This window comes from Coffea arabica, chromosome 6e (assembly GCF_036785885.1).
Source record: "Coffea arabica cultivar ET-39 chromosome 6e, Coffea Arabica ET-39 HiFi, whole genome shotgun sequence".
Classification (NCBI taxonomy): Eukaryota; Viridiplantae; Streptophyta; class Magnoliopsida; order Gentianales; family Rubiaceae; genus Coffea; species Coffea arabica.
The window spans coordinates 59,038,078-59,048,777 of NC_092321.1; the positions used below are offsets into that span (position 1 = coordinate 59,038,078).

General features: G+C 33.3%; 1 protein-coding gene across 1 annotated transcript; it reads right to left on the reverse strand.

Moving 5' to 3' along the window:
• Window positions 1-3,363: 3,363 nt before the first annotated feature.
• Window positions 3,364-4,879, reverse strand: LOC140009685 (F-box protein At5g07610-like). The gene has a single exon (XM_072055882.1). It carries the CDS (start codon window positions 4,826-4,828, stop codon window positions 3,485-3,487), a length of 1,344 nt encoding a protein of 447 aa, XP_071911983.1. The 5' UTR covers window positions 4,829-4,879; the 3' UTR covers window positions 3,364-3,484.
• Window positions 4,880-10,700: the final 5,821 nt, after the last annotated feature.

Here is a 10,700-nt window from a genome sequence, read left to right on the forward strand (position 1 = left end):
AAACTTAAAAAGTCAGTGCAAAATTGTCCGAAGTGTCAGATATGTCAAGGATATATCAAGGATCCAACTTATAGGTTTTGTTCAATCGCCTGCAAAGTAAGATTTTTTTTCCCCTTTTCTTTTTTGAGATTTTATCTTAGGCCTCAATTGTGTTAAATTTACTTATACATAACTTATGTTCATTTATAGGTTAAATCAGCTCAAGGAATCAATGGCGAAGTTGATCTGCAACCAAGTAATGGCCTGGAAGTCCAGCAGCTTCGTCCAATTAGAAGGCAAGGGAGAAAAGGAGAACCTCGTAGATCACCACTCAAATAATGGCTAGCTATTAAGTTTTTATGGTTATTGAACTCTCTAATTGACATGTATTTAGGCAGATCCACTAAAAAAAAGAAAATTAGTTGCTAATTTTATCTACTATTTCATTGGTTTCGCCCGTTTAAGCACAGGCTGCTTACTTTAAGTCATATTTTGAGTGCTTATTCTAGTCTGCCTAGTCAAGAAATAATACAAATTGCCTTAAATTGCCCTTTGGTTTAGGGTTTCAACCAAAAAACCTCCTTGTGATTTTTAAACTACCTTTTAGCCTCTTATGTGAAATTGTTAACGAATGCATGAGCCAACCAAGCATAATTTCCACGCAAAGTAATATATATATATATATATTCAAATTTTTTGGGTTCAAAATTCAAGAACAACGTATACACCATCAGGAAAGAGGAAGATGATGCGTTTGTTTGGAAGGCGCCATTGTTTGGGTAGGAAGGACTAGATGTTTGCACGTACAACCTTTTGGGGGAATTTCATGATTTAGATTTGGCCAAATTTGTGAAATTTGAGAATGCGCATTTCCAATTTTCAGGTTCCAGATTTTGAAGTTTTGATGTAATCGTGAGTTTTATAGTAATTCAGTTATAATTCATGTTTATATCAAAATTATTCCGGTTTATATCGAAAACTGGACAGAATTGAAATGGGAGAGGTCCCCATCTCTCCCAATTTTCATGCGATAGTTGGAGGCCCTTAAAGTGGTGTTCTTCGTCCATACAGATACATTGGTAAATCTTTTATACACTGATAGTGTATATTCTAACGGGTCTAGATATATGTCACACATACAAAATTGCTCATTCGACACCCATTAGTAAAAAATCATTTTTTAGATATGTTATACTCGTTAGTATTTTAAAATTTGGTTTGTATTTATTCTATGCTTCATGTAATTTTTGTGAACTCACAGTCCCACCACTCTAATCGCAATCCACACCTCCGAATCAGCCAACCTCAATAGCAAATGAGCACCCTTTTCTTCCTTTTCCTCGCGACCTCCTCCAATTGAGAACGGACATAGAGAAAAATTACTTCAACAAGTGCATTGTTTTCGTGTTTAATTTCAAGGAAAAAGATTGAAATTATGTTAAAAAGTCTTTTGTGGTCAGCATGAAATTCATTTCATTTTATATTTTCTTTTTTGTGGATAAGAAAAGTAATTATTGTTTGTGGTTCAAAAGATTGAAATATTCAATTATTCATAACACTATAGTACTTTTTATGATAGTATATATATAAAATAAATAAATAATTAAAAAATATGTTTATGATATAAGCAGAACAAAATTTGAAATTTTTATTAAATCTTGATAACCAAACAGACCCACTTTATCCGTAGAATTGGACCTGTCGGAGTCGGACTCGGACTCCCTATCACTATTCAATGAGGAAACTACATCTTTCTTATACGAACATTAAAACTCAATTTTATACGAACAATAAAACTCAAAATTCTGAAGACTAACGACTATTCTGTGGTTAAAGTTTTTTTTTTTCTTCTAAAAGTTCTGGGAATCATGCTGCTGCCACTATGGTTGAAATATTTACTTCAAGCAAAATTCTATCAAAATGATGATTTTTGTAACATTGAAGGCCATCGTTGAAAGACAAGTTTCCGTGAAAAAAAAATGCTTGGATGGGCTGATTTGTGACAAATGTTTGAAGGTTTCGCACAAAAATCATGATATTCTGCGGGTATATTTCCTAATTATAACAACCTTTATAAGTATGTTTTTTTTTCTCTTTTTTTTTTAATTATTTGATTTGACTGCATCTCAATTACCTAAATAATATTGTTTTAGGTTTACAAAGCATCTCATCAAGTAGTCGTGGCCAAAGATGATACAATGGAAGATATTGATGTTGATGGCATACAACCCTTCTTAGTTAACTCCAAGTCAATTCTCTTTTTTGCACGGAAGAGTTAATAAGTTGGATCAAAATTTTCCCAACTGCCAGATATGTGAAGGACGAATCATAGATCCAACATATGACTTTTGTTCAATCGCCTGCAAAGTGAGAATCCTATATTCGTTTAGGATTCTATGGTAGGACTTCAATAATGTGAAAATTGCTTAAACATGAATTTTGTTCCCTTGTAGTTGTAGGTTCAATCTCTTGGAGGTGTCTTTCTCAATGACAAAGTTGATGTTGATCTGCAGCCAAATAATGCCTTGTAAGTCCAGCTTTAACATCCAAGCCAAGGTGTCCAACCTCCTAGAAATTGTAGTTGTGGTATTTTAACTGTCTAGAGAAAGTGTGATGAATTAGAATTTTTATTCGTTACTTCTGTTTTTGCTCTTTTGAACACAAACAGCCTTTAATTTAAGTCAAAATTTTGGGAGGTTATTATTCTCGTCAGGCTTGTCAAGGAATTTGATTTAAAGTGCTTAAAATTGTCCCTTTGATTTCGAGTTTCTTATGTTTCAGGTCAAAAACTGGTACTGATAAACACATGAAGGTACATTACATCTGTATAAATGCATATGAATATGGAGCAAAGATATCTGTCTTTTTGCCTTACTTTGAAAAGTTAGACAGCCAACTAATTCACATTAGACGAGTAATTGAATCTGATGCAAGAACTACATTCTGGTTTAAACTGACACAGTTAAGAGCTATTGTGTATTACCTCAGCCATTTTGGTTCTATGGTCTCCAATATTTATTTCGTCATTCGATCAAAAGTTGGGGGTTTTGCAGCATATCCACATACATTTACATAGATGATATGAATCCCCAACTTCTCTTCTAGCCCTTTATTTATTATTCAGCAGAGCACTCTTTTACTCTCGTATTGATTAAATCAGGGGACATTTGACCTCTCAATGGGATTTTTAACAAGCTCTGCGATTAAATTCGCCAAGAACCACATTGAAAGATTGCAAAGTAGTTTCAATACTAGGAAATCTTCATCTTGATCCAGCTAAAGTCATATGGTTAATTCAAGCACTTGGATTAAATTTCCCCTTGACATCAAACTGTTGAACACCAAGAACAAGCTTAACAATGGTTGACACTTGACAGACATTCATTTGCTCCAAAGCAAAGAAAGCGTACCATTTGAGTAAGATAACAATATAGATCACCTCGATGCACAAAGAATTTCAGTCAAGAACATGTTCTGCACCAATAGCAAAGGATATACATAATAACTAAACACAAGCAAGTGTTTCCAAGTGCTTGTGTGCATCAATCCAATCATACAATGTAAGATTCTCTCCAAAATAAAGAGCACCTGGAGGATTTATTTCCACATGCTCAACAACCTTCTTTGTGATAATGTCATATGAGATCAACTTACCTGGCAATGACAACACAAGCTTTGCCTTGTTTTCTTTTTCATCTGCAACAAAACTCGGAACTCTAAATTGATATCTTTCCACTTCATCAGGATCAAATGCCTCATTGACAATCAACGGGTACTCAGCGATCAAAAAATCAAGATCAACACGATGCTTGACATACCACTTCGAATAATCACTCTCCATCTCCAGAACATCAACCAATGTAGCTCGAGGACTGTACGTCTCGATGAGATGTAAATGCCCACCAGACTCCCCAAAGTACAAGATATTCCTTCTCCACTGGTCATCAGGAATCAAAGGACTTGGCATTGGCTTGAACCTCTCACTCCACAAATCAAAGCACAAAAAATCCCCATCAGCATTCGCCCAATGCATAGCATCATCCAAATAAGCCCCATACTTGAAAAGAACATTTATACTATTGAACATGGAACTCAAGTTGTCATCCTCGTCAAGCTCCTCATCCCACTCAAAATCAAACTCATAGGACTCATCTGTCTCCTTCCAAACCCCAGTCTCCGAGGAGTACAATGAAAACCGGAGTACAATCTCCGGCAACCTCATCCAAACGCATAAAATTTTGTAGTGGTCGGGTTTTAAAGGATCGAAAGCCAAACTCAAATCCCTAATTGAATGGCGATCCTCGGGCGAATCCGGAAGCTGAATAAACCGACTCTGATTGGTAGTAGGATTATACATAAAAAATTTTGTGCTTTCATCATCGTACGGGTCCAAACAGATCAACCCATTACAGGAGTGAATCCGCCATGGAAAACCCTCCCTTCGATTGCTCAAATTAGAAGTTATAACACGCATGGAATTGACATCTTCCAAACTATTGCTAAGACAAAGGAAATTGAACTCAGGAACCCAACAAAATACCCGGTAAAAGAAGAGGTTGGTGGCGGCGGCGGAGGAGGTGGGATTGCGGCGGGCGTGAAGGCGGCGGAAATTGGGCCTGGAAATGATTGAGAGCCATAGTTTGGAGACGCATTGCAAGCGCAGGAGGGATTTTGGTGGTAAGCAGAGTAGAATTTCGGTTAAGAGGTCTTCGTTGTTGATGATGGACAGGGTTGATGGAGATGGTGGCGGCGGCAGTGGTGAGACGGCGGAATGAAGTGGGGTGGTGCCGGAGATTTTCGAGGTATAATGGGTGAGACGAAGTTGGGGTTTGTCTTCTTCGTCCGCCATGGTAAATGATTCGAAGGCTGAAGCAAAAGAACGAAATGATGATATTAGTATAGGGTATATCACTCGTACCTGGTTTCAGAGTTATGGATCATAATCTTACTGGGCTCTTGGCATATCTAGGAAGCATGGAAAGCCCATCTGTAACCTTTACGATGTCAGTTTGGCCCTTTCATGCAGCATTACGTTTTCCTCCACGCTAGTACAAAGCGATAAGTGTGATTGTCTATTCATCCCGACCATTGTACGTTAGAACGTTCGGACTAGGCTTCTCTTCATTGTGTTAAAGAGAACGTCAGTCCATTACACTCGAATAAAATTAATTTAAAAATTATTTTTGAAAATCAACACAGTTCATAATATATTTCATTGCTTATACTAGTTATACATGAATAAAGTTTCGTATGAAATTGATCAAGTTTTGTCGCCTGATTAATTATTGCAAAATTTTCATAATTTTAATCCATTTTTTATTTTCAAATGTTTCGTGTAAATTTAATATCAAAATATTTTTAAAACAATATCATTTTTTAGTATGTTGATCTAGAGATCAAAAGAAAATTAATGACTCAGTTACGTGATTTTATAACATTATATAAATAAATGAAGAGGCCAATGGAGAGAAATCTAATGGAGAGGATCTTAACCCTAGAACGTTCATCCTACTTCAAGATTGAATGATACATTGGAACATTTATCACTCCCTTCAAGATTCATTATTCATTGTTACATTGGTCTTCCAAGATGATACATTAAGGGTCTGTTTGGTTGGAAGTAAAATGTTTTCCTTGGGAAAATATTTTCCGTGGAAGTAATTTTCCATGAAAATCATTTCTCTTTCATCATTTTCAGGTGTTTGGTTAGCTTATTGAAAATATTTTCTTACTTCATTTTTCTGGTGTTTGTTTAACTTTTGAAATATTTTCACTTTTATCTCTATTTTTACTTTCTACACATTATAACTATATACTTCTTCCCATGCAAAATAAGAAAATTTATCTCATTGTTTACTTTAAAAAATCTTGGAGAAATGTATATATGAATAAAAAATATCTCCTTAAGCAATAAACAAATTGCTGGTCATTTAGTGTCAAATATCAATCACATGCAATGCTTATTGTGACATATATCTTGCACTCTCACTGCTGAAAGTTTCTCTAGAAAAGAATGTCCCTATTATACATAATTAATTACTAGCATAGGATTAGCAGGATGAGATTTTTTTTTTTTTTTGAATATACTAGGGGGAGGGTTGGGTTGGGTTGGGTGGTAAGGGGGAGGGAGTGTAAGGAAGAGGTCTTAGGTTCGAATCCTCCTGTTTACACTAAAAAAAAAAGAACATACTACAAGATGTTTTCAGTAAGTTTGGAACATACTACAGGCGAGATGCATGCATTTCGGAAAATAACTTCAGTAAGTTTGGAAGGGAAGTTGTTTTCCATAAGATGAGTGAAAATATTTTACATAGGAAAATGTTTTCAGTAACTTTTGTGCAACCAAACACGGGAAATTAGGAAAATATTTTCCTGGAAAACATTTTCACCCGAAACAAACGGACCCTAAAACATTCGGTTTTCTTCAAGGTATTGATCCCTCAAGATGAAACATTAAAACATGTAGTTTTCTGTGAGGTTCATGGATACATTGATGTACTTTTTTGTGATTCATTAGTTTTTTACTTTTTATAGAATTTCTAAATTCATATATTTATATTAATGTTGGTACGTGTATAGTTGGTCTTGTATGATGTAAAAATAGAATATTGAAAAACATCATTTGTAACTTTAGAAACATTGAAAGAAAGGTGGAATGATAGATATATTCTCGCTAATCTTTTGGTCTTCATTCTACTTTCTCTTTACTGTGTAGTTTTATTAGTAATAAATCTACAATACGAATCACCAAATCCAGAACATATATTACTAGATTTACAGCATTACTTTTCCTTTTTGTCAAAGCACCTTGACGTTATTTATTTTACTTATACTTTTTCAACCATTGATGTATTTTGTTTACCTTTTCCCTGTCTTTCAGGCAAAAATTAAAGATGGACCAACAAAAATGACAAATTTTCTCTCAGAACCTTCATATTTGTTTATTGATAGAATTTAGGCTAATGGAATATAGTTCTGTACCTAAGGCTAAGGAGTACCAAATTACCCACACTAAGGTTGTTCTCCTTCGCATGCAAGAACGTGGTTTTTAATCACCTTCTTAAAGTAAGCAAACTGCCTTAGTGTTCTTTAATTACCTTCTTAAAGGGTGTGTATAAAGGATAGGATATTGATGTATAGTTTTGGAAATCCTTTCCCATCCATTGGGATGGGATAGAGCAGCTGAAAGGAAAGAAAGAGAAGAGGGTAAAGTCCACATTGAAATGACTGCAAACTTAGTTTGGCACATAAGGAAGACAAGGAACAACTAGAACTTTAAACAGGGAGGGCCATATTGTCTCACAACACGCTATGGATGACTGGATTGAGCTCAAAAAGGCCAACTTGCTGTGCAACCGAGAAGGACAGGAGAACAATGCTTGATTTAAACATTCATGGCACAATTGGTGAGCTCCAATTAACACTCTTACCATCATCTGTACAGATGCAGCAATGAATTACCAATGGAACAAATATGGTATTGGGAGTGCTGTCAAAGAAAAGGGATAATTTCAAAAAACCTCCGCTGAGGTTTTTGACTATTTCACTAACATCCCTCCAGGTTTTAAAAATTATACTAACCTCCCTTGAGATTTATTATCTTGTACTATTTAGGTCCAACCAACAATTAAAAAGTGATATTATAAGAGAGGAAAAAATATGATTCCACTAATGCCTCTCATCTATTAAATTATTTAATTAATTAATATCCGCCCAAACATTAAAGAAAACACTAGCATTTATTGTTTATCATCAGGGATTAAATCACATATGACATAAAAAAATAATATATTATTCTATATATTTTATTTAATATAAGATCTAAATTGTTGTTTTTAATTACAAATTCGTTATAAAAAATGATCAACAACAAATAATCAAAAATTTTTGTAATCAAAATATTTTAAGGAGTGAACTTTAATATCATAAAAATTCAGCAACTAACCTTAATATGTTGCCAAGAGTATTTATGATATTAAATTTGTTCTCTATAATATTTTGGTTGCAAATTTTTTGATTATTTGTTGTTGATCATGTTTGACAATGGATATGTAACTGAAAAGAGTAATTTGCATCTTGTATTAAGTGAAAAATATAAAATGATATACTATTTTTTGATTCTATATGTGATTTGATCCTTAATGATAAACAACAAATTTAGTGTTTTTCCTTAATGCGTGAATTGGTATTAAATTAATTAAATAATATAATAGATGAGGGGTAATGATGGAATCATATTATTTTTTCTCTCTTAACATTATTTTTTAATTATGGATTGGATCTAAATGTTATAAGATAATTAACCTCAAAGGAGGTTAGTGCAATTTTTGAAATTTGGAGGAAGGCCAGTGAAATAGTCAGAAATTTTAGGGGAGCTTTCTGAAATTATCCCCGAAGACAACTGTGGGAGACTAATCACAACCAGGTCCATATGCCATCAGAACTGTCCTGCTCAAAGCACCAGAGGAAAATTAGACATCAATACTGATCCTTTCTGACGGTAAAGCTGTGGCTGATAAGCTGAACCAGAGCGCTAGTGATCTATCTGACATTGATTTCCTTGTAAATGATATTAGATTTTTGAGTAGATTATTTTGGCGCTGTACTTTCTCTTTCATTAATAAAAAAGTCAACTTGTGTAGTCACGATTTGGCAAAATTTGCCATCAATCTCATTAACCAAGTAGGTGGAAGGATTGTTTCTTGTGTTATTTATGAAAGTTGCACATAGTGATTCCATGATAGTTGCTAGTAAGTTAGTATTCGACTTTGTAAGTATCAAGATTAATCCCATATATATATATTTATTTATTTATTTATTTTTAAATAAAAATAACGTAAAAATGGTGGGGTTAGACATTGACGGCATATTATATATATACATACATATATACTTATATGCACATACATATATATATAGACACACATATATATACAGAAGTATGCATATTTTAGTCTGCTTCACATTGGATAACCCCTTCAACTACAGATAAATGGAACAAATTGAGTATTTTTTTTTTTTTTTTTGGTGTAAGAACAAATTGAGTATGTTGCCTTTGGTTGAGAACTATGACAGGTAGCTTACAATTATGCTCATAGCAAGAAGTATATGAAACCAAAAATATATAAATAAAAAAGTTCTGAAATGATTGTTAATTAACCTTGAGTTTGGCATGTTTCAATGCTTTAGTTCGTTAATATTAGACAATGCTCGAGGGGTGATGATCTGTTTAAAAAATTGAAAAAAAAAAATCATACGATGCTAGCTTAGTTAGAACGTTGATACATAATCAATACTTAAAATACCTTCATTTGCTATATTAAGAGCCTCTGAATCTACTGTTTACTATTCGAATCTATTGTCAACAATGCATTTCTCAGATCTAGAAAGGGGAAGTGCTTGTTGTTTTATATTTGAAGTCATTGAAATTCAATACGCATCATGACGTTCAATGAAAGGTCTAAGGAAGTTCCAATAGGAAAATTTTGAAAAAGAAAAATACTTATTACTAAAAGCTAAAACGAAATTTCCATCCTCTTTTCTTTTTTGATAAAATAGACGTCAATATTATTACTAAACTAGTTAAAAATGGTCCAGCACGACAAAATGATCTGCACTAATGACGAAAAGAATACATAGAATATATTGCAGATATATCTGATGTAAAAAATCATTAGAATTAATGGACTTACCAAAATATAATCGATTACACTGTATTCTTTTATCTTTGAGACGTGAATTCTTTATGTAACCTAAACAAACTTTACCTATGATTGTAACAACATTTTAAGGAGCTATTTGGTAATTGTTCATTAATCACTTTCACTATCACTTTCATTAACTAGTTAATGGTAATGGGTTTCAGTTGAAACCTATAGAGTGTTTAGTAAATAAAATTTAAGTATAGGTTTAACTTTTTTTTCCTTTTCCCTACTCTTTTTTCTTCTAAATTTCCCACTCTCGAAATTTTCTGGTATTTTGTAACTTTCTATTTTTTAATAAAAAAATATGAGTTACTTGAGTAAGTGAATAATGGTTCCCTATAAAAAAAATTACTTAATCACTAAATCCATATAATGGATTTATTATACCCATTAACTCATTTCAATTAACCTTAAGCAAATGATAAGTATCATTATGATTAATTTTGAAACTCATTCCTTAATATGAACATGAATCCCAATTAACAAAAGCTGCCTAAGTTTGCTCTTTCCTATTATTCGCTAAAGGTCATGGGAAAATGGCAACACTCAATTCCTTATTTTATTTCTTTTCAAGATATCACTGTGAGGTGTGATGGGCCACCTTGAACAACAATTACATGAAATGGTGAAAGGTCTCAAGTCCCTAATGAAATGATTTTGACAAAGAAAGTTTACTTTATACAGCCATCTTGAAAATCAGGCCTTGGAAGATATTTTTGGAGCAAGGCAAAGGATCTTTAAGATCTTTTCTTTGACCAAAAGCAAAACAAAACATGTCTGTTGGCATGGGTCCATATGGAAAAAAGCTTGACACTCGTGAGAATATTTGACTGGTTTTGCAAAATGTCATCATCTCCGTTGGATTGCATTTTTCATGATTTTTCATGAAAAAATTATTGTAACGATTTAATACATGTGAAAGAAAAAATAATAGAAAATGTGATCACGAAAACGACGTAATTTTCTGACAGAAAATGACAATCCAAACAGGGCATCTTTTCTGTTTTTCAAAAAATA